General features: G+C 39.6%; 3 protein-coding genes across 10 annotated transcripts in view; 1 reads left to right on the top strand and 2 right to left on the bottom strand.

Annotated features, from left to right (window-relative positions):
• The window catches only part of zgc:66433 (uncharacterized), a 51,051-nt gene extending 40,986 nt beyond the window's left edge, over window positions 1–10,065 (bottom strand). For 2 of the 5 annotated variants that reach the window (XM_011480477.4, XM_011480483.4), the window contains exon 1: window positions 9,889–10,065. In XM_011480477.4, the coding sequence (XP_011478779.2) occupies window positions 9,889–9,953 (65 nt within the window). In that variant the 5' untranslated portion in view covers window positions 9,954–10,065. Of the gene's footprint in view, window positions 1–6,444; window positions 6,574–9,053; window positions 9,124–9,888 lie in introns of those variants that run through there. The other 3 variants (XM_011480478.4, XM_011480482.4, XM_020706763.3) reach the window with 3 other exon arrangements.
• ids (iduronate 2-sulfatase) lies at window positions 9,238–23,341 on the top strand. 4 transcript variants are annotated; one of them, XM_078954363.1, is made up of 13 exons: window positions 9,238–9,337; window positions 14,446–14,582; window positions 14,706–14,863; window positions 14,938–15,026; window positions 16,922–17,122; window positions 17,206–17,376; window positions 17,447–17,573; window positions 18,807–18,977; window positions 19,341–19,447; window positions 22,195–22,311; window positions 22,654–22,764; window positions 22,831–22,956; window positions 23,027–23,341. In XM_078954363.1, exons 2-13 carry the CDS (start codon window positions 14,569–14,571, stop codon window positions 23,105–23,107), a joined length of 1,473 nt encoding a protein of 490 aa, XP_078810489.1. In that variant the 5' UTR covers window positions 9,238–9,337; window positions 14,446–14,568; the 3' UTR covers window positions 23,108–23,341. The 4 variants fall into 4 exon arrangements, with proteins under 4 accessions (XP_078810489.1, XP_011478788.1, XP_004073601.1 ...); XM_011480486.4 differs by having other exon boundaries at window positions 9,243–9,337; window positions 14,686–14,863; XM_004073553.5 differs by lacking the exon at window positions 9,238–9,337 and adding an exon at window positions 13,996–14,176 and having other exon boundaries at window positions 14,686–14,863.
• dcps (decapping enzyme, scavenger) lies at window positions 11,283–13,229 on the bottom strand. The gene is made up of 6 exons (XM_004073554.5): window positions 12,972–13,229; window positions 12,497–12,647; window positions 12,265–12,410; window positions 12,074–12,187; window positions 11,881–11,991; window positions 11,283–11,797 (listed from the first exon to the last, which is right to left on the bottom strand). Exons 1-6 carry the CDS (start codon window positions 13,173–13,175, stop codon window positions 11,531–11,533), a joined length of 993 nt encoding a protein of 330 aa, XP_004073602.1. The 5' UTR covers window positions 13,176–13,229; the 3' UTR covers window positions 11,283–11,530.
• Window positions 23,342–24,047: the final 706 nt, after the last annotated feature.

Genomic DNA, 24,047 nt, shown 5'->3' with positions numbered 1-24,047 from the left:
AAACAAGTCCACTCCACTCTCTCCTGAGTCACTTTACAAGGCAGGCTTTTGGCAAATTACCCTTCAAATCTAACAGAACTTTATTTAACAGAAGCAATCTACAGAGATTCTGAAGCTAAAAATTTTAGTTATAAAAAAATGAAATCAATAAACCAAAAGGATTTTATGAACCATAGAGAGGAAGTGCATAGCAATACATGCTTTCACTGTCTCACAGTGCCATCTCAACAAATCAATGTACTGCACTTAGTGGTCCCAGTAAGCTTTTAATTTCGCGTTTGACTTTGGACTTCAGTTCTGGAGGAAACATTTGAACATTTTTTATCAAATCACACCATACACACTGCATTACTGTCATCAAAGCCTATAATTAGCGTGTGTTTCAGTCCAACACCATTTGAAATCTCAAAAACATTAAAAAACAACCAAACAACCAAAGCAACTGCAGAGATCGAAAGTCTCAGCCTGTCACAGTTAATCAGCTTTAGCAGGGAGCTTAACGACCTGCAGCCACTACAGCGTACAGAGTGCCGGCGAGCTGACTTAAGAGTCGATCTGGAGACCCCCCCGCTGTGAGATCTCCTCTGACTCACACAATTAGAAATGTTCCCAGTAAGACCATTACGAAAAAGAACCTCCCTCACCACCTGAGACAGGGTCGACCGTGGAACGCGTCAACTGTCAGAGGGTTAAAGTCTAAATATTTACTTAATGCAGGAAAGCCTTGTTCTGGTTATTACTCCCCTCATTTGGATGTGTTGATTCGTTAAAGAGGGTCAAACTAAGTACAATACTGAAACAAGTAAAATTACATAATTTAACAACGATCTGCTTTTTACTTCAAAACTTAAATTGTATCATTTAAAATTTCTCTTTCTACCAAACTTGTGTCCAGACTTTGGTGTCTTGTAAACCTGGTGGCTTCATGAAGTTCGTGGATATTTATGTTTTTTAAGCAACACTGAGGCTAAGGAAGATCTGCCGATATATGTGTCTATGTGTGACATCACACATAGACAAATATGCACTTCCAACTCCAAGAAATTCAAATTATTCACAATTCTTTCGCAGTACAGACGTGTTGTCGCCAGAAATCATAAGATGTGATTGGTCCGAGTCATCGTTTCTATCTAGCACTCTAGCCAATCAGGAGTGAGCATTATTTGAAATCTACACCCCTACCACATGAAAGTGGGCTACACTAAATTTGTCAAAAATTCCAAATGTTCAATGTGAAACCACATACTTATGAGGCATCTAGTTGGTCAGTTTACAACTTTTACTACAGAAAAAAAGCAGTAATAGCTGAGTGATTGCTGTTTATTTCTCCACAGAAGATTTTGGCTTCTTGGAGCCAGTGGCTACATCCTGTTTGGAATGCCAGGGGGGAGGGGGTCACTCAGTCAAGTTCTCATGTACAGTCATTGGCAGATATACATGCACATGTCATTTATGAACCCTTTTATGCATCTCTCCCAATTTCTGATGTTTGCATTTTTGTAAATGTTTCATATAAAACAAATTGAAATATTTGGGGGTGGAAAATCAATGCCAGCTACATGGCCTTGAAACCGATTCACACTGAAATCTGATAACTGCTCAGGCCACACTCGGCATCAAAAAGTGCAATCTGCAATAAATGGCATCACATCTTTTTGAAAGGAGGAGCTGTGGTATGTTCATCTTTAGAAAATTGTTGTATTTCAGTCACATTTTCATCTTTTTAAAAGGTCATACCACAGCATCTCAATCAGATTCCAGTCAGAACTTAGGCTAGACCTCTCCAGAGGCTCCATTTGGTTTACTTAAATGGTTTTTGTTCACCTTTCAGCTCATCTGGTTAGGGGTCGCCACAGCAAATCACACTGTTGAACACTGGCGCCACCCTATAACCACCAGGAGCAATGCGAGGTTCATCGTCTTTCCCAATGACACTAACACACGGGCATGTAAATCAGGAATTGAACCTGCGATCAGAGGTCGACCACTATCTCTGGACCATGGCTGCTTATGGTGGACTCCTTCAGTGGTGAACTTAATGCTTCGTCTTGGATCATTTACCAAGCTTACTTCATCTTGAGGTCATATGACTCCTGGTTTTTTATTTAGCAAGGCAACACAGCCCTGAACCGTCACCCTACTACTGCCGTTTTTGCCTGTTCATGTACTGTTATCATGGTTTCTAGACCATTTTTCTAATTTTGTGGACTTTTGGCCGTCAGACAGCTGCCACACTTTGATTTGTTGGGGTTTGCCATTGACAGAAGTTCTTTGGCAAACAGGTTTTCTTCTGGTAGTGTACAAAAAAAAACTAGGCTGTTAAATGTCTGACAGTGAATTCAGTTACATCAACACTAAAAATAATAATAATAATTCATGCATCAAAAACAAACAGTAGTAGTTCACATGAAATTTGGTCGCTGGGTAAAATTTCTCAATCCCAACATGCCCGGACTGAATACCGTCTGTGCGAAGTGGCAGCTACACAAGTCAGCGTGTGTCAGTGTAAACAAAGAGTGAGTCTGAATCCGTTCCAGAGCTCAGCAGCTCCATTTCAACAGCATAATATACAAACACACAGTCAATGAGATCAGTTGTGGCACGCTAGAATTGAGAAATGTGTTCTGGCTGACGCACTCGGCCCGTCACATGACACACGAACCCTGAAGACGGACCCTCGCGGGCTGAAGCGGAGCCGATGGGAGAAATTCCAACTCTAATCTGTGAGTTCATCAGCGCTTCCACCAATAGAGGCCGTTTGACCTACCAGGAACTGGGCTCCTGGGATTTCCCATCCTGAAAAGGTCTCATTCTTGTTGTAAAGCAGAATTTCAAGAACCATAGTCCAAATTTTTCAATACTGTAACGCATTATGGAAAATATAACTATTTATACACAACTCAGAAACACTGAAATGAAAGATTTTCAGTTTATTTGGGAGCAAATCATCCACTGTAGAACACAGACAGCCACTTCAGCACAGATGCTCAGTCACCTTTGCATACTTAGATAATTTATGCGCATAAAGGAACAATATGTGCTTGACGAGTTTGTTTGTAAGCATAGGTGCGCTTGTGAGCTGATCTGTACCTGTTTTGTGTTCGTGTTGTTGTGTATGAAGGCATTCTGAGCCAACAGGTATTTTTTTAGAGCGTCTGTAGACAGGCCAAACCCCTTTTGGATAAACATCTACATTAGAGATTAGTGCCATACCTCCACGACTTGGAGAGAACACTGTTGTATTATGAAAAACATTAAAATACTAAGATATTAAGATGTGATAAAAGAGATGATTGACCCTAATGGAGGCAAGGTGAGGCTGGACAGTTGCTAATCATCATATTTTTTGTGACTGTCCCAGTTTAAAAAGACTTTGGAAGAATGTCCAGGCCTCCTCAAGGGCTGTTTACCCCTCTGCTTTAAGGATTTATACTTGGGTTTTGTACTATTTCTAAAAAACTAAGTCAGAGATAAAACTGTTAGTTATTCTAGGCGGCATGTAAACAAACAATAACAAGAAAATTGCTGAGCCAAGTTTAACCCACATTGCTAAAAAAATAAAAAAATTGATAAAATGTGGCACCAATAGATTTTATTTAGAGAAGATTTTCTTTTACAGTACTTGTAACTCATTTATCCTGTATAAAGACGACGATGATAACCCCACTTTAAACTTTATCCCCCCTAAATATTCCTCTTTTTTTTTTTCAAATAAGGGGTATTACAATATTTTAAACCTCATTTGTGTATTTTAGTTTTCATATTAACATAAAATAAAAATGGCAGGACTCCTATTCATGGACCTTTTCTGTTGTCCAATCCAAAAAAAAAAAAAAAAAACAATAAACCACAAATATCTTGTAGCCTCATTTGCAACTCTACACTTTTCTATTCTTTATTGTAGTTTTTCATCCAACGTCTTTACCTTCTTTTTTCCCTCCCTTTTTGGTACAGTTATTGTTCGTCATTAAACCACTCTGTCTCTCTTCTCTTTTCTGTCCAGTCCACAAAGAAAATGTATGCAAATATAATTAATATAAAGGTTAGCCTAAGATATAAGAATGTTAAGGTCACAGATATGCATAAAAAAACAGAAGAAAAAAAAAAAAAAAAATCGATATAGTACTGAGAGTAACTCCATTATCAAAAACCACAGATATGAACAAGATTATCTTGGTACAAAAGGAATAAATTCGTTCAGGAAGTAAATCGGTTTTCTGTTCAACTTTTTCAGTTTCTCTTCCTGTTGTGCTTCTACCGAGATGGGTCAATGTCATTTGGCCGAAGGTGAATCACAGTGAACATATGATAATACTGTTTTCCACAGCACTTCAAACAACACCTGAATAAATTAACATGACACTCGGTTTTTAAGAACAAAACTGTCTAGAAGAGCCAAAATGGCAGATTTGAATGTTGTCACACCAAAGACCTGGTTTTTGTTGCTTAAAAAAAAGTGCCAAGAAAAACAATAGAATAGGCATTTTCATTTATAGTTTTAAACGCCAAATGGATAATAGATATCTAGATTGTATCCATTTAGGTAAAAAACGAGATGTTACATCTCAAAGGGCTTATCCTACAAACGAATAAATGAAGGGAAAAAAATGAAAAGAATTGGACTTTATCGTATCGCCACAAAGTTAGTTTTTATGCATTGATTTGTGGACCATGTACTGAAATGCTAATGTGAGGGGGAAAGATACACAACACCACTCAAATACAAAAGGAGTTTATACCAATATGCACTTCGTGTGTCTGAAGTCCCATAAATCTATAGTAACAGTAAAATCTGTTTAACACAAGAGGCCTTCAGCTCTTATCTGTTTGCCCGGGAGTTAGTTAAAAAAACAAAAAACAAGAAAAAATAATAAAAGGAAAATTTGCGGACAGCTAATTCAATGTGATGCCTACCTTACCTTATCCCTAGCTAACTGCTAACTCACAGCAATCTGTATGCTAGCACTACCCTGACAATTAGCAAAACTCCAGACAACTCAAATGAATCTCCACAAAGAGAGAAGGGTGATGCAGGGAAGACATTTAACTTATGTTGATAACTTGATAAGACGAAAAACACAAAAACCTGAACCCACGTTCACACCGGTCATGAGATGCGCATTCAAAGTTTTCACACTGGACACGCAGGGAGGGGCTTTTTGGTGTTCTTTTTCAACTATTTACTAGCGCATCTTCGCCTACAGTTGGAAGAGGCCAAGTGTGGAATGTCAAAGCAGTGTAAATCTGATATATAAAAGACTGTGTCATAATTCCCGCCGCACACATACCGCAATTATTCATTCCTCCTCCATGATGAATTCTCAAACGTTTGGCACTTCCAGGAATTGGATGGGACGCCATCCATACGTCACTTCCAAATCCGAGTCCCCGATTGGTCAGATTAAACTGGTTTAACTTTTAACGTACGTTAACTGGCCGCGCCTTTCCCACACGGAGCCCGAAAATCATCTTAAAAATGTGCGTAGCTACGCGTGGGTTTTGAACGCAGAAGCCTGAAATGCTAATGTATGCGTGTTTACATAGACTTTTCATTGAAAGTGGTTGCTTGAAACACGGATTTATCTGGGAGCAAACTGAATGAAAGAGATAAGAAAACTTGCTTTAAAGAGCTTTACAAGCCACAACCAACATACATGGAAATCACTTGATCTAACAAAATTGTCAAGATAAAAAAAATTTCATTTGTGAATACTTGATCTGCTTTTGTTGTTGTTGTTGTTTAACAACTATCAAAGTTCTCCAAAAAACACTGCACCTTAGTTACATTTACAACCACCAAGTTCCACTACCACCGAAGGACATTTGAAAAATATACAGCAGATGAAATTCAAGCAAACATGTTGGAATTCCTCATTCAAGTGTAAACAGAACCGAGAACTCGACACAGACGGATAGTCGCCTCAAACTGTGCGGGAAAACCCCCGGATACATGTGCTTATTCATGTTTTCAGTCATATGACTTTCTGTTTGCATGTCCCGCAGGAACGAGAGCGAGGAAAAAAAAAAAAAGAAAAGAAAATATGCTGGTATTTCCTGGAATGACCCCAAGTCTGGACCTTCTCCTGAGAGGGACTCAGAAATTTAAGCTGGAATCCAACAGAGTTTACAGACAGAAACACAAATTTTGACTCATTTCAAATGAATCCACTTTCTAGGAAACTGTTGATCAAATCTTTCAATAAAGAGGTTTAAAAATGTTGTGTTGGACTCAAAACTCTTGCTTTTTGAAGGTTTCTATGTGAAATATATATATAGGACAAAAAAATGGATTTTGAAGTTTTGAGATATATTGACAAACTACCTGGTTGGTTTTTTCCACAGATTTCTAAAAATAGAATCATTTAAATTATAAAAAGTAAATAAACCAAGAAAGAATCATGTCTTTATGGATAAATCTAAATTGTAGTAAAAGCTATTTCTTACCAAATTTAAACCTTTGAAATCCAGACCTCCTCCTCTCTTCTTCCCATCCCCTTTTCCCATCACCTCTTGCAGTCTGAGCTCCCTTCTCTTCCTCCTGCAGTGTGACGCCTTCTTTTAAGTTTTGCGGTTTTTCTGTGTTTCCTATCCTCTCTGGTGCCAACATTCAGGGTTGGTCCAGAAGAGGAGGGGAAAACCTCTGCTGGGCTTCAAATTCCACCTCACATCTGGAAACCATCCTTTTTCCTCCCACCGATCCCTTCTGTCGCTCCACGCCGTAATGTAAATAGCTCTGTAATCAAACTCCAGCAAAGCCTGACGCACTGGGCGGTGTTTATGCTTTTATGTGCATTTTCAGAGTTCTTATGCGGAACAATCTGAGATTTTATTCTTGTTTTCTTCGTTTCGGGTCCCAGCTGAGCTTTATGGGACTATAAAAACAATCACTTTTCTCCTTGTTAACATGTTCGCACACTTGTTTATTTAATGCCGAAACAACAGGAGGCCAATAGCAAAGAGTTTTACTGCTTCATGAAAAAGGTCGATGAACTTTCCTCAGTGTGACAGGGATGGAGGACAAGAACGACCAAAAAATAAAAAAATAAATGCCCATCAGCAGATAGAATCTCATTCATTTACGGAGAAAAATGTCATCTTCAGTCTGTTTGCAGTTAGGAAAAAAAAAAAGAAAAGAGAAACCCACCTCAAGTTAAAATCCCAGTGAAAACATCTGCTCCAAAGGTGGAGCCCACACAGCAGGAAGATGAAAACACGCCTCTCCAGAACCAACGTTTACAGCAAGGAGCCACGGGATGTTGATGAACCAAGGAATTTTTGCAGCATTTTTTTTAATATGATACCAGTTTAAGGACTCAAATCTAATAAAATGTTTAAACAAATCTCCACAATCCAACAGAAAACCAGGATGACGACATGTTTATCTGAAGGCAGTTTGTTCATTTCACATAAAAAAATTTAAAAAAAAAGCTGTTTTTTTATTATTGTAATAGAGAAACATTTTTAAACAAAAAATCCCTTTAGAAAAAAACAAAACAAAACTGCTGCTTCCTGTTTCCGCAAGCAGAACTTATGATCATTTCTAAAACAAATTTTAAAGCACTTTTTGAATCTAGAGAACAACAGAGAAATGTCAACAGTTTTTAAAGATTTAGAGCCCAAACTTGGCACCAAGTCACACCTGAAAATCAGAGCGCATTACTTTTATGACGTGTTGATGGTTTGGTTTAATGCCTACTTCAGCTGGTATGGATACGGCCGTTTATGTCACCTAATAATATGAATTCTATTGCTTTTTCAGAAAGAAATATTCAAATTAGTAATTCATTTTCATGTGTTTGTCAGTAAAACATTTGGCTAAGATGACCGGATTTTGTCTTCATATAAACATACTTATTCAGGAAATGTTCCCCTAGTGGTGTTTAAATAAGTAGAAACATGTTAGTATCAGATCCATTTGTTGATGTTTAACAGCAGTACGAATGTCATGAGAAGAAAACGGCAGTGAACAGAGCTAAAAAGGCGGGAACATTTCCAGTATTGGTGGAAACTAAAATACTGCTTTCATATCTTAGGATCCTTCATAGACTTTTAAATCTATTACCGATCGTGTTGTTAGATACCCTAAAGATTCCCCGTCTGCAGCAAACTTTTAGAACCCTAATTATTTTTTACACTATTATTTTTGCCAGCTTAAGTGTGAATTTACTGAAACAGTCTGATTTGTTTTAATAACTGTAAAGGCAGAAGGCAAACGAACCATAAAAAGATGGGTTCCCTTTTAACTTGCAAGTGAACCCTGGTGTGGTTCACCGGCAATGTGAATGTCTTTCAGAAGACAACTATACAGTGAAAATGCATTTTAAACACTGCAAATCTAAGAAAAGGTTCAAAATTTGATCATTCTGTAAATGTGGTGCATTCAAGTCCCACTCCGATCATCTTTTGATCTATTTTTAAAGCAGTGGTCTTTGAATTATGATCATGCTGATTTTAGCACAAATCTATGTCTTTTAAATTTTTGTTGAATGCTTTTCCTGACACAACCCTCTGCATTTTCCGGGCTTGGGACAAGCACAAGTTTATGTTTTTTCTTTTTACATTTATCTATAAATCTTTGCATTTTTTGTGCCTTTTAATATTTATTGATTCTTATTGTTTTGGGGGGTTGTTTAAGTGTTTTTTGTATTTTTTTATGCTTAGTTAATTGTGGATTTTTGTGGGCCATCACATCTTTAGGGGGGCAGTTATGGTATTTAAGGGGCATCGCCCACCTTACCCAGGTCTGTGTCCGGCCTTGGTTTAAAGACTGATTTTGATCAAATGACTTGCTCTTCTTCACGTTTGTGCAGATTTATCTCCGACCAGACTAACGCATCACTTCCTGTCTGTGATCCATTTGAATTTGAACCAAAGCTTCATTGAGTCGGCTCTTATCTGCCAGTAACAATCTAGGGGGAACATTCTAAAAAAGGAATGAACTGTAGCAACAACACGATCAAGTATCTGTTCGGAAAGTCTCTGGACGAGAGAGCATCTGAGCTTTGGACCACACAGAAATAAAAGCTGCTCCAGTTAGAGACCAGCCATCTCACCAGGGAAGTCTGACAGTTGATTGGCCGCACAAAGGTACATCAAGCTTCTCCAATCAGCTTAACGGCGTTGATGCTCTAAAGTTTCAGTGTGATAGCTCCCTGAACGACCACCGTGTCCCTGATCCCCGGTTTCTGTTCTTCTTCTGGGCTGCTCAGAGGCAGTCTGGGTGTGTGTGTGTGTGTGTGGGGGGGGGGGGGGGGATTCTGCCTCCTCCTGCAGATCAGCTCCTTTTCTGCCCCCGTGAAGGCCAGCGTGGCTGCTGTCTCTGCTCAGGATTACACAGGTGAAAGATAACTGTTTAAGCTGCATCGTCCTTGACCTGCATCCACCAAACACTGAGCTCACGCTGAGGAATGTGGGGCTGCAAAGGACAGCTTTCCACCGGGGGGGGGCTCATATAGTGACATTTTTATCAGCAAAAGTACATTTAAACTACGGTTACAGGAGATGAAAAGTGAACTTATATAAAGGGGTGTCCTAAAAACTCACATATAAAGTTGGTTGTTCTTGTTGATGAAGTTTTAAAAGTTCAGGCACATTTTAAACTGAAAATTACCAACTGTTTAGGGAGTTCGTGAACTCATCAGCTGAGAGTCTGAGACCTTTAAGAAGAAGAGCTTGAATCAGCTTTTCCCAAAAACAATTAAGCTCCCACGCGCTCCCGGAGCTGCGGTCCTAACGGGAAACACGCGTTTCCTCCCTCAACTCCAGCTCCCGCACACCAAACAACGCACGCGAGCCGCTGCCAAAAAAAAACCCCGCACCAAAACCCAAAGTATCGATTACTGATCAAACCTCCAACACTGACCCAAGCGTCGGGAGGAGGGTACTCACGGCGTCTGCGGAACCTCAAACGGCCTCAGAGTGAAGTCATCCCTCAGAGACTGGAGCCAAGACATCAAGCGCCTTTAGTGGACTAATGATTGGATTATTTGTCTCCGTCCTGCGCTGGCGTTCTCCGCTCTGGGAGGAGGCGTTCCAGCACGGCACGGAAAATCGTCCATCCGCTCTACTCTAATTGTTCTCTTAAAAAAAACGCTCATAAAAAGGCCTAGATATATTTGATATTAATGTTAAAAATACCAGGATTTTTTTATGTTGTCGTTCGTTTGCAATGTTTGCAATTATTATGCAATTTGCTTTAAAAACAAATTTTAAAAATAAAGAAAATGACATAACAGATTTGCATCCACTTAAGTTACACAAATTAAATTCAATTGAATGTCCGCAGCAAATCCACTCCGTAATACCTCTTTATATATTTTTTTATTTTTATACAAAAAAATATATAACCATATATAGAGGCTATTTTTAGCACATCTACAACAACTTATCTTTGTTATTTGTAATCTTTTCAAATTAAATATTTTAAATATACATTTTACTTTGACAAATTTACTTGGTTAGGATTTTTACAGAAGGTCCGTAAACGCACCCCGAGCACAAAGCGCAGCACCACCTAACTGACTTCAGATAAAAGTCCTTTTCCTCCAAAGATGTTCGACCGTGTCAAGTCATGGATCAAGTCAGAGCTTCGCAGGAAGTTTAAAGAAGTTTTCACAGTTTCAAAGTGCAGGAAAAAACGTATTTTCACCCCAATGTTGCGCTTTGTTTCTAAGACTTTCAGTGCACGATGATGCTGGAGGGGAGGGAAGGTTTTTTGAAGAAGCCCCTCTAGCAGTTAAGATCAGGTCCCTCACTAAGGTGTGGACTAGTTTGCGTAAAGTTTTGTTTAGATGGCATGAAAATAAAAAGCAGGAAACTTACTTTTTGCAAGAAAAAAAAATCTGTTTTATGCCATTTAAAAAAACGAAGAAACACTGACACCTAGCGGCGTAGAGGTGGGATTACAAAATCAAAAAAGTGTTATAGTTTTTCTGTAGGTTTACAGCGCAACGTATTTCACCCTTGTGCTATCTTAGATGACCCCACCCTTACATTGATGTGTTATTCCTACCATGACAAAGGTGGATAAAGGTGGAAAGATTTCATGTAATCCATGGACACCAGTGAAGATCACAAATCACTGAAGAAAAAAGGTTTAGCGCACTCTTAGTGGGTCTAGATGACCCAACTCCCAATGTTAAAGTGCCTAGGATAGCTCAAGGGTTAAATCTGAAATGAGTCATCAAAAAAATTTTAGACAGTTAAAACAACTTTACACTAAAACCCTAAAATTGAGCCTCCAAACATCTTACTCCTCAACAAAATCAGACAAAAACAAACACTTATGGTTAAATTGTTTAATAAAACAGTAGAAAAACGCTTTTCATCAAAACTCCAAAATACTTGTTTGATGAAATAGGGGATTTAAGAACATTACTTTTAGCAACAGACTCAAAAGTAATCCTGTGGTTTCTTTTCACAAACAAAAACATGATTGCAAATAAAGTCTATAAAATCAGACAACTACAGATCAAAAGACCAAACAATCTTAGCAAAACTCCAGAGGAAGTTCTTGAACACGACGTCTTCACTATATTCTCCCAGCCTCCCTGAACTTGCCGAGCAGCCCGTCGTCGGCCCTCAGCGGGAAGTACAGCGTCCGCGTTTTGTAGAACTCGGGATCTGTTTGAAGGTTCTGGACGACGTCTGAAAGAAGGTGGGCGCGCTCCACGCCGCAGCCCGGCGCCTCGTAGCCCAGCCGCGTGAAGTGGACATGCAGGTGGTAGTAGGAAGGCTGGTAGTGGAGGTAGACTCTCAGCTGGCTGGCTGGAAGGTTGTAGCGCTGCAGGATGGCCTCCTAAAACACATTTGCACAGATGTGGCTATTGTTTTGTGAGGAAAAGACTTCTGCAGAATGAATCTGGGAGCATTCACGCTCACCTTTCCCTTTTGGAAGAGGTTTTGTAGCAGAGGGAGATGCTCGGAGGTCAGGTCTCTGAGACTCTGAATACCTCTCTGTCTTGCTATTGCAATGAGGTACAAATTATCCAGCTGAGAGACAAAGCAAAGATTTATTAAACAAAAGCAGGACAGCAGTGCTGCCACACAACACTTTTAAAAAAAATTTTTTAACCTGTTTTTGGTCCCACTTTAGATCAGGAAGTAGTACAAATCCAACATGTGGATCTGGGTCATCAAACACTATCCTGTCAGCCTCTGCCTTTTTCTCCAGGATGTTATAAACCCACTAAAAGAGAAAAAACAAGTAAAGCTGAAAGTTTTTAACATTTTCTAAAGACTCTAGGGTGTTATCCGTTAGCTGACCTGCAGGCTGAAACTCTGCGTCTGAATGTAAGGCAGCGTGATGGACTGATAATCCTCGGCCGACTCTTCTACCAGGAAACTCTCCTGCCGCTGGTGTCTCTTTATGTGCTTCTCTGTTGCAGGAAACACCACCGTCGTCTTAATCTCTGCAGAACAGCAGAAAGATGTAATCTTAGTTTCTTCAACTCTGCTCAGCCTTGTCCAGATTTTGTTAAGATTTTTATGACAATACCGTTAAGGTGAGGTGGAGCCTGCAGCTGATAGGAGCTGTAGATGTCATTTCTCATCTCGAGCTTGAGTGTGGAACCGCTGAGGAGCTCAGTGAGTGTTTCTTCTCTGAATGGAGTCTTCTCCAGAATAACCACAGCATCCTGGTCATCAATCTGAGAAGAGAAAATTGTGTGTTACAATATTTACCTTCCGATTGGGATCATATAATTATTAATAAGTCATTGAAAAAGGAATTTTTGAATAACACTCAAGGTTATACATATTTTAGAGACAACTTTTATTTTGAAAAGTAAAATAAAAATCCGGAAGTGACTGCCGTGACTTGATACCTTCTTTCAAGGAGACAAAAACTACCGTATCTTTCTGTTCTATAAAATATTACAATCAAACGAATAAGCGAAGCATTATTTTAATATTATTTTACCATTTGAATGTTTGATTAAAGACATAAGATGGCTAACTTTGAGAAAAACTACCTTCCCGTGGATAAAAGCGATTTTCTCCCGCGCAGAGTCATTTAAAACGCTGGACGTCTTGAAGCCCGACAGAATATTTTCAGTGTCGGGTACTATCTCGTCCTTTCCTTCATTCTCGTCGTCAGTTCTCGCTCTTTTTGCTTCCACCAATTCATTTTTATTTTCAGCGGTAAGATTTTCACGCTTCGCCGCGGCGTTCGCCATGTTCGAACGGCTTCCGTTAACAAAGATCGTCTAACCAAAAACTGATATCTCACTCGCATCTACAAGGCGCCCATCAAATTAGTGTTTTTCGTTTTTTTTTGCCCTTTGCAATATTTTATTGACTGCCGAGGATCTTTTCTGTTCAAATGCATAGTCTTCTTATTGATATTTAGACGGATTTTAAAATATGTTAACGCTTTGTTATTGGTTCAATTCATTATTCGCTAAGTTTAAACTTTTTACAGGATACACATTAAATCCCTAAGAGATCATGATTTAAGATTGCATCTTAAATTAATTAATTAAACAAGGTTGTTAAGTTGATGATAACCTACCTGTATTCATGTTTACGTTTTTCCTTTTGGTTTTATTTCAGTAAATGTACAAACCAAATTAGGAAAAAAAAGTCAAAATCGTTTGAAATTTCGTTAGGAGTAAGAGTTCATTAATTTAATATCTTTAGTACGTGACGTCAAGTTTGGGGATTGTCAATCAAACACTTGAATCGGAACCTCATCGTTGCCTTTTAAAATAAAAGTTTAATGGAGTGATTTTTTTTTTAACAAAATAAGTTGGATTTTTATCATTTAAATATTTTATTTTATTTTTTTTATAAAATATGAACAATTTTATCTTTTTACAAAGGAATAAATAGAAGGAAATGGTTGTTAAAACCAAATAAAGTTTTAATGTGAAAGAATGACTGAACATGAATGAAAATCATGGTAGCAATCCTAATGAAACGAAAACAATAAAATAATAAACATATAGATTTATTGAACTGTGTTGCAGTGAAGTAGGCCCCTGATGAGGAGACCAATAAAACGCGACCGTGACTCTTTAACAGGAAGTTGTGTTTGTTGCTGCTACTTTTGGCTTTGCTTCTATTTTCTTTTCTATCCTGGATTTTTTCCCCCTCAGATGTCGTAAAATGTTCACCTGTATTTGCTTTTTTGTTCTGGTGGTGCAAATTTTGGCATTATTTGCGGGAGCGAGAGAAGGTATTTTTATTTTTAACGAACTAATTTAGTTTAAATGCCTGGTCATTATATGACATTAATTTTTGTCCACTTGTGTTTTATGAATGAAGTCAGTTAGCTAACTCGGTTACTCACATTGCCGGAAATGAGCGTCTTGTGTAGTGATGTTAGCATTAGCTGCTAATTAAATTTAACTGTTCTCGTGGAGATCAAATGAAGTGAAACTTGTGACGGGTGAGTTTCTAGTGAACTCTAGTAACCTTATTAACTTATTGGGGGTTTTTTTCCAGAGAGGAAGAACGTGGTTTTCATCGTGGCAGATGACTTGAGGACTTCCCTTGGTTGCTATGGAGACTCCCTTGTTAAAACGCCCAACATTGACCAGCTGGCTTCAAAGAGTCTAGTATTTCTGAATGCCTTTTCTCAGGTAAGTGTTTTTCATCCATCTGAACGTCAGAGAACCCAAATTATAAATTTTTATTTCTTTAAAATTTTGATTTTTTTTTTTTTTTTTTTATTCATTTTGACAGCAAGCTGTTTGCGCCCCCAGCCGGACATCCATGCTGACCAGCCGCAGACCAGACACAACCCGGCTCTATGACTTCAAGTCCTACTGGAGGACCCATTCTGGAAACTTCTCCACTCTCCCTCAATACTTCAAATCACACGGATACTTCACTGCGTCCGTGGGGAAAGTGTTTCATCCAGGTAAAAGGGCACAATTTGTTTACAAGTTCATCTTTGTCGTCAAACTGAGACGTTTTGCTCCTGATGTTCTCCAGGAATCGCCTCCAACCACTCGGATGACTATCCCTACAGCTGGAGCATCCCTGCTTACCATCCAGCATCGTTTAGATTTGAAAAGGCCAAGGTACGAGCCAAACGGAAAGCGCCTTTCCCAAATACATGACATGAAATTCCTAGTAAAGGACCATACATTAAGTTGGAAAGTTAAAATGTTGCTGAAATATCAAGAAGTATAAGGATACATATATTTCTCAGTCGCAATACTATGTACATATAAATATATTATATTGTATGCTAGTACTGCCTTACCTTAAGCCAGGTATGGGGAAACGCCTACAAAATGCAAAAACAGGATTTTACTTTTGAAATCAATGTCACTAAAGGTTACAGAGAGAATAAAATATAAGACGATGCAAATCATTTTATAACGCTGAAAAAAAACCAAAAAAAACCAGAGCATTTTAGAAACTCCTACATTAGATGTTGATAAGCCTAATGGGACAAAGTACAGGCAACGATTTGGTACTTTATTTCCTTTATTTCTTTTGTGATTGTGTAAATAATGATTATAGGTTTAAAACATAGAAATGTGTGCATCATATTTTGTAAGGTTGGAGTGGGAATGAATGCGATTTTTCTTCCACCCACTCCTTTTTTGAGCACTTTGTTTATCATGTCTAACTGAGTATTTTATTCTCTGACAATCCAGAAATAAAAAAAAACAATATTTGTATCTGAATATACGGCAGCCAACAAAGCAAACATTACATTTACCAGCCGACGGAGGATGAATTGATTCTGTAGTGTTTATTTCTTTTTCAATTTTTTACTTTGATCAACCTGAATTAGGATAACTGTCTCCTTGTTTACATCTATAAAAGGAGGATCTAGGTTGTTTTTTATCAGTACAAGTCTGTATCTTTTCGAACACAAAGTACATAAAAATAACAGGACTTTATTTAAACTTTTTAAAAGTTACCTTTCCTGAATTTTAAATTCCGAGTTGGATTACTTGGTAAAACAAAACAGAAATTTAAGGAGAGCATAAATTGTCACTGACCTTTTATACTAATAAAGTTTTACTAATGAAGTAAACAGTTGTGTTTGCAGTAACTGAAATAAATGCGGGCCTTCTCTTTTAGAATAGACTTGTTGAAGTGCTGCCCGATTAGGAAACGTCTTTTTAAAAAGTGAAGTGAAGTTGGTTGATTCATCTTTGGTCATCTGGACGAGAGATGGATGTTTCAAGATGGGGTCAAAAAAAAGAGATAAAGGAGTCATTTGAACTTTAAGAATGTTTTATTGTGTAAACCGTGAGAATATTATTCAATTGTTCTGAAATAAACATCTAGTCATCATTATTGATTTGATAACTTTTTAATAATGTTCCAGCTTGCAAACTTTTGTTTTAGTTTTTAAAGGCTTTTACAAGCTTAGTGACACAATCAAAACCAAATCAATGCTTACTTAGTAAATTCAGTTATGATTATTTACATTTATAAACCCAAGTTTACTTTTAATGTTATTGTTTTACAAGTATCGCTTGTTATAAAAACATTTTCAGTTACATTTTATGTTAGAATTCAATACTTGGTCAAACTTTAATAGTTCAGTTTAAATCCATGCTTTTTTACTTTCTTAACCAAAAATGATTAGTTTTTAACTAAAATGAGTATCCATCCATCCATCCATCCATCCATCCATCCATCCATCCATCCAGAGCCTAGACAACTCTATAGTCTGTTGCAGGGCCCCACATGCGTGCACGCGTGCACGCACGCACGCACGCACTCACTCATGCACGCACTCACACATGCACACCATTTGATAACTCTTTAGTTGAAGATCTATTTTGGTGGTAAACTTACTAATTTAATTGACACAGTATATTTGTGAAAACCTGCCCAAATGAAGACCTTTTTTACACGGTTAGGGTGGTTTTCTCAGTCATTCTAAAAATGTTTTCAGGGACCGGGGAAATAAAAAACAGGATGGTCTCTTTTTAAAAACTGCTTCCAGATGTGTAAAGGAGAGGACGGGAAACTCCACGCCAACTTGCTGTGTGCGGTGAACGTGACGGAGCAGCCCGGGGGAACGCTCCCCGACATGGAGAGCACAGACGAGGCGCTGAGGTTACTGAAGAGCCGGGCCGACGCCGCGCAGCCTTTCTTGCTGGCTGTGGGCTTCCATAAACCCCACATACCGTTCAGAATACCCCAGGTCCAAAACCCCTTCACTTAGTTCATTTGCTCACAGTTTGCTTTGTGCAATTGACTTTTATTTTCTCCTGTTTATAATTACAGGAGTACTTGAAATTGTATCCCCTGGACAAAATGAGCCTGGCCCCTGACCCCGACGTCCCCAAACTCCTTCCAGCTGTGGCCTACAATCCCTGGACAGATGTTAGAAAGAGAGAGGATGTCCAAAAACTCAACGTTAGCTTCCCGTTTGGACCCATTCCTGAAGACTTCCAGGTTGGACTCCTCCTCCCCAAGTCTTCTTTAGGATAAGAAGTGCCTTCATCGTCTTTGTCGTGTGTGGCAGTTGGGCATCCGGCAGCACTATTACGGTGCGGTGTCATACATGGACGCTCAGGTGGGGAGGCTCCTCAGCGCCCTGGATGGAATGGGACTGACTGACAGCACCATGGTTGTTTTCACGTCTGATCATGGTTAGTTGGGAACTACCCTCGTAGAGCAGCACTTCCTGTACTCAACAGAGCGCCACTTGTTTCAGGCGTTGAGACAAATTTGTCGCACTCCCACTTTTGGTAGCAACAGCCTTAAAAACATACTTTGCTGCGTCCGGTTTGCTGCCCCAAGTTCAGACGGGGCAGCAAACCAGACGGTTGCAGAGGCAGTTCATAGAAATGAAGAAACTGTTCCTAGAAGCTCCTTTTTGCTAGTGGCCATTTTGACGTCTGCACACAGCAAGAAACGGGCAGGCGGACTTTACTTTGGAAAATAGAAGCCCAAGAAAGAAAAGAGTGCTGGGGGAAAAAAATCCAGATCCCCCCCCCAAAAATAAAGTTGTTTTTTTTAAAAGCACATTCGAATTTATCGGTAAAATCGAGTGTTCCCAGAAGTCTTTTTATTTTTTATTATGATTGTGCTGTTTTTAGCCAAAATCCAAAAACTTTTCGTTTTCCTGAACATAGTTTCTGCAGAGCAACAGTAGTTCAATAGAGATTAACCTCTGAGCTGTTGCAGTACTGTTTGCGCATAGCAGCCTCGTACCTCTTCCCGTCACTCTTCCGCTAGCTTACGGCCCCTCACACCCAACCTAACATTACTGGCGCAACAAAAATGGCGAGCAGTATCAGAGCTCTCCAGCCGTACAGTTTTGATCCAGCTCAAACGAGGAAAAACAAAGACGCACATGGATCTGATCGTCTACAAGTGGATGCATCAGAAGGCAGCGGAGCAGGGAGCTTGTGGCCTGTCCTGCATATTTTCTACGTCACAAATATGATCGATTTCAAACGGCATTTTTTTCATCTGCTCCCGATTCACGATTTGAACTTAATTTCCCTTTATAAAATTCCTTCATAATCAGAAAAATACCAACAAAACATGTTAATTATCATCAGAAAGGGGGATAAAAAAAATGGTCATGGGGGACTTAAGTGTTTGGTTTTCCTTCTCAGACACCAATGTGCTGTCCTTGTTTTGGCCACCAGAGGGCAGTGTTGTTACGTTGGGTTTTCTGGGCTTTGAAACTGCATCACTTCTCTCTGAAAACCTTAGAGGGGAGAACGTAAAGCTAGTCTGTGTCTCTTTATGAAGTAAAACTCAGTAGATTCTATACATGATAAATCACCCAAATATCCCTGCATTTAAAACATTTTTTGTGATGAATTAGTGTGAACTCCCATCTTTCACACCTTTTTCTTCCTCCTCTGCAGGTTGGTCTCTGGGCGAACATGGCGAATGGGCCAAATACTCAAACTTCGACGTGGCGACCCGCGTGCCTCTCATCATGTTCGTTCCCGGCGTGACCGCAGACCCTGACGCGGCGCTGGAGCCAACGTTTCCATTTATAGACATCTTAAGTGGATCAGAGCCCAGCTTCCAGTGTGAGGGTCAAAAACCAAATCTATTCAGCTCAACTTGAGCACGTTGTTAATGTTTAAACTCATGAGAAATCACAAAGGAAAAATGTAAAATTCTCCGCGAGCTTCAGAGGCTTGTTTAAAATATTTACTATTTTTCCAACTTGACTTTAATGAAGTCTTTGATTCATGCAGAGCTGCAGAGAACAGTTTTCAGGGATGTACTTTGATATTTTGCCTAAGGATGGTTTTTTGCTTCAAGTACAAGTGATGCAATTGTGATGAAATGAAAGTGCCTTTAAAAAAAAAAGAAGTAACTCTGGGTTCCCGTCTCGCTTTGCTTGCAGCAGTTTGATAAATCTAACTTTCTGAAATTGTCCCTCGTAGATGATAAAGTTGTGAGGAACATGGTGGAGCTGCTGGACGTCTTTCCAACCGTCTCTGCCTTGGCCGGCCTCAGAGGGCCCAAACACTGTCCTGACGTCTCCCTGCAGGTATCAGTAGATGAAGTGATCACCTGAGTATCTCATGCAAGTGGATGTCTGTTTTTTTTAATTTTTTTTTTTAAACCTAAAATAGAAAAATAGATGTTTCTGCGCTGAAGATCCCTCGAATCACTGTTCAATATTTCAAACCTGCTGAAAAACAAACAGCATATAGAAATATTAGTTTAACTTTGACTAAATCCCTGCACAACCATAAATTGTTTATGAATTTGTGCTACAATCTGAGAAATATTTTGTGTTTAAGGGGTTGGATTTTCTTGTAATCCTTTTAGTTCTGCAAGTTTAAAAAAAAAAATCCTTTTTAGGGAACCTTTTGTTCTATTTGCAGATGTTTTAGCCTTTTTTTTTGTTCAGCAAAACCTCACTGTTCGTTTCATTTGCAGCTTTATGCTTCAGTATATTTTATGTTTCAGAGTTTGATTGCACAAGCAGAAACCAAAGTTCTCTTGGTTCCTCAGCTGATCTCTGCTAATGTTGTATGTTTGTTTCTAACAAAAAAGATCAGTTTATAGGAACAGTATGAGACAAAAAAATGCAGAAAAAATGTCATTTGTTCTGGTCCTCCTGCAGATCCTCTCATCGGGTTTCATGGCTAACATAGAGCCTCCTTCATCTCCTCCAGTTTTTCTGAATCATAAAGGTTTGAGAGAACCTCAGGCCTCTCCAGGACCTTTTCAAATCTTTTTTTCGCTGTCTCGGTGTGTGTGTTGAAAGGCCGGTTTCGCCCTCAATGTGACATCCATTTGGTATCAATTCCAAAGGAAAGGTTTCGAATAACTTTAAGAATGTGTCCTACCATTTCTATGCCGATGATGTTCAGCTGTACTGCTCCTTCAAAGACTTTGAACTCCATAAACTTACGGAACGATTAGATTGTGTTAAATCATGGCTCACAAGTAACAGTCTTCAGCTAAACTCAGAAAAGACTGAAACACAGAAAACACAATCCCAATCATTTCCCAGCACCTTGGGTCTTTGAGCTCTTCTGTCCAGCCCTGTATCAGAAAACGTTTATCATTTACGTAACTTAGCAAAATTGCAAGCCTTTTTATCTAACTCCGTCTTAGAGATGGTTATCCATTTATTTGTTCTCGTTTATAATATTGTAATTCTCTTTTTACTTGTTTTAATGAATTCGTTCTTAACCGTCTTCAGTTAGTCCCAAGGCTGCAAGGCTTTTAACAGGATCTGACAAAAGGGCACACATCACCCTCATTTTATCCTCCTTGCACCGGCTCCCGATCAAGTGGTGTATTGATTTTAAAACATTAGTTTTAACCTATAGAGCTTTAAATGGACAGACCTCACAATACTTATCAGACTTGCTCTGTCCCTACGCGTCTGGCCCTGCCCTCCGATCAAAAATCTTTAAAATATTTTTAAGAACAAATATTAAACCAGAGGTGACCGGTCATTCCAGGCAATAGCCCCAAGACTCGGGAATGACCTCCCTCTGTCCCTTTGTGTGGCCGACACTGCCGATTCTTTTAAGTCAACCAAAGACACTTTTATTCAAACATGCTTCTAGCTGACAGGTTTCATTGTTATTTCTATTCTACGTTTATTTTCTTCTGTTAATTTTTGTTTTATATCATATTTAATTGATTGATTCTGTGTTTTTATTATATTGTATTGTGTTTTATTGTTCAGCGCTTTTTGATTTTTTTATCTTGGAAAGGCGCTGAATAAATAAAACTTACTTACTTGCAACCCTTTAGCCCAGAGGCGGTCCAGCAGCTCCACACCTGGATCAGGTGTATCCAGACAATCAAAAGCTGCAATCGCAGAAGAATCGCCCACTGCTGCTTTGTCAGCTTGACACCTCCAAAGCATCATACTTCCGCCTCCGTGTTTGATAGTGGAGATGGTGTTAAAGGTTTTAGAGGCAGAAAAAAATCAGTTGAAGCTCAACTTTTAGCGTCATGTGACTAAAATTCTTTCTCTGAAATGTTGAGATGTTTTAAGAAACGTTAGGCTGCTGCAGGATTTAAAAAAAATATTGCTGATGGATAGTGAATGAAAAACTTGTTTAAGGCAAAATGAAACGAATGATGTCTTATCAGATATCTTTTTTTCTTCTGTGAAGATGAACCCACCATAGAGACTGATCATTTCTTTGTACTAAACCACCAGAGATTAAACTTTGTTTTCCTCTCCTCTCTACATGAATGAAAAGCAATAATAATAAAAATGTATTGCCGGAAACTTTTAGTACGTTCCTGGCCTAAAAAAATGATTGCACTTTGAAAATGTTACAGCCCATAATCTTTTGTATTTAAATTATTTAACATCTAAATAACAATACCTGAAAAACCTCTTTTTTTCCCCCCCAAAGTCCCAATCTCTAAAATAATTCCTTCTGAGGATCAGCAACAGAGTTTACATTTTAGGGACCAAAATGATCAAATTCCATGCTCGTGGATGTAAAGCTTCTGATTCTTTATTAAAGAATAAATTCTTCATCTCCTCCAGAATCGCCGACAGCAGATCTGGGCGGGGTTTGTGATTGATGTAAAGTTAAAGCATCAGTGATAAATGATTGCATCTAATATTTATATCACATTAAAGCATTGACTCTCACTTCACATCAAACCTGGAACAAGGTCACCTCGGTAATTCATCGTGGACTCGATCCGGGCCGTGTTTAGCCTTCGTTCAGCTTCCATGTCTGCGTTTCCTGGATTTTGCCAGAACATGGATGTGAACGCCGTCTCTGTCTGTTCGTTTGTGTTCAGGTGGATTTGTGTGTGGAGGGAAAGAGTCTGGCCGCCAGCTTTAAACACCAGGAGAAGAAGAAGAACGCGGAGAGAATCGCCTTCAGCCAGTACCCGCGACCTGCCGACATGCCGCAGGTACCGTTGAACCCAAAGAAAACTGCAGCAAAGCAGGAGGCAGACCCCCGTTCCCCCACAAAGCTCCTTCATCCTTTTGTAAACGGATTACGAAGCGAAAGCGGTGAAGGTCAGTCATTTACCTCCCGTCTGCACGCCATTGCTCTCTGACCCTCCTGCCAGAGCCACCGCCATCAGCGCGCCGTCCTGGGCGTAAATATGCATGAGCTCTGCTCCGGCTGCGGGGAATCGTCTGAATGTGGCCGTTTGGGCCGACATTCGCTCGTCAGCTGCCTCACAGGATCACCTAGCAACAGAGACCTCCTCCATCTAAAGACGTAACCTCTGACTTTCTCGTTTTAGGAGAATTCTGACCTTCCTGATCTCAAAGACATTAAGGTGATGGGTTACTCGCTGCGCACCTGGGACTACAGATACACTCTGTGGCTGGGCTTCAACCCCGTCACCTTCCAGGTGCGTGCTTTTCCTCTGCCGTCACGTGTCGTGTCCCGCGTCCTGATATCAACTCTGCGTTTGCAGGTGAACGTGTCAGATGTCCACGCAGGAGAGCTGTACATCCTCGAGGACGACCCTGGCGAGGACGCCAACGTCTACAGCGAGTTTGACCACAGTCAGATGATGAGGAAGATGACGAGCCTTCCTCAGGTAGGGGGTGCGTCTCTTCAGGAGCGCGTCCGGCTTCATTCTGAACTCATTCGCTGACGTGTTCCTCCAGAACCTGAGTCTGCAGACCAGAATGCAGCTGCAGTTCCACTACGTGACGGCAGCGATGAAGACGAGCAGAGGAACGGTGTGATTGGTCAGATGGATAAAGATGGGAAGAGAAGATGAAGGACTTGCACTCAAGGATCCACAAAAGCCTGAAGGGAACTCTCATCAAAGGGATTTCAGTTTAAGTTTAGTGGAATGTCTGCCTGTTTTCTTCAGTGTTACAGGACCAGCTGTTGCTGCTATAAATCACTCAAAGGGATCATTTCTACGATTACATTTGCTTGATAATTGTTCCAAATGAAGCCTGTTGATTTCTTCATCTGGATTTGCTGCTTTGCAGTTCTTTAGAACCTGTGATGTATTTTCAGGTTGTCCTGAATCATTAAAGTTCTGATTTCTCCTTGAAAGAGGAGAACCTGAAAAAAAGAGTTTGATGAGGAACAAATCGAGTTGCATTTACTGCTGCTCAAATGCATGACAGGTTTTTCTTTTCTTCTTCCCGTAGCTGTAATTTGAAAAAGAAAGCAATTTCAGCTTTAATTTCAGGAGCGTCTGTGAAGGGAATGGATTTGGTCTATCAACTTTTCCGTCATACTAACGGCATGCAAATGAATGATGTGTCATCAGGATGATCAGGAGGTGTTTAAGCCTTTGAATATTTATTCAGTCCGATCAACTTTTGATCTAGTTATAAAATCCAGTGGTCTTTTTAATTCTGAGGCTGTTTTTAGCCAAAATAAAAAGTGTAGGTCCGGACTGTTGGCAAAGTAGCCCACTAGCTTACAGCCCCTCCCAACCCCAACCTAATGCAACAGAAATGGAGCTATCCAGCAGTACTTGCAGTGTTGAGCCAGATTCCAGCTCAAACAAAGACGAAGATGGATCTACTTTTCTGCAAGCGGATGCATCGGAATGGAGCTGAGCAGGGAGCTTGCGGCTTGCCATAGTAGCTTCCACGTCGCAGCCACAAGCTTTTTCCAACTGCATTTTTTTTCATCTGTCCCTGATTTACTGCGATTTGAATA

This window comes from Oryzias latipes, chromosome 10, assembly GCF_053564925.1.
Source record: "Oryzias latipes strain Hd-rR chromosome 10, Olatipes_Hd-rR_3.1".
NCBI classification, from domain to species: domain Eukaryota; kingdom Metazoa; phylum Chordata; class Actinopteri; order Beloniformes; family Adrianichthyidae; genus Oryzias; species Oryzias latipes.
Note: the sequence above shows the minus strand (reverse complement) of the source record. Positions and strands in the feature narration are given on the sequence as shown.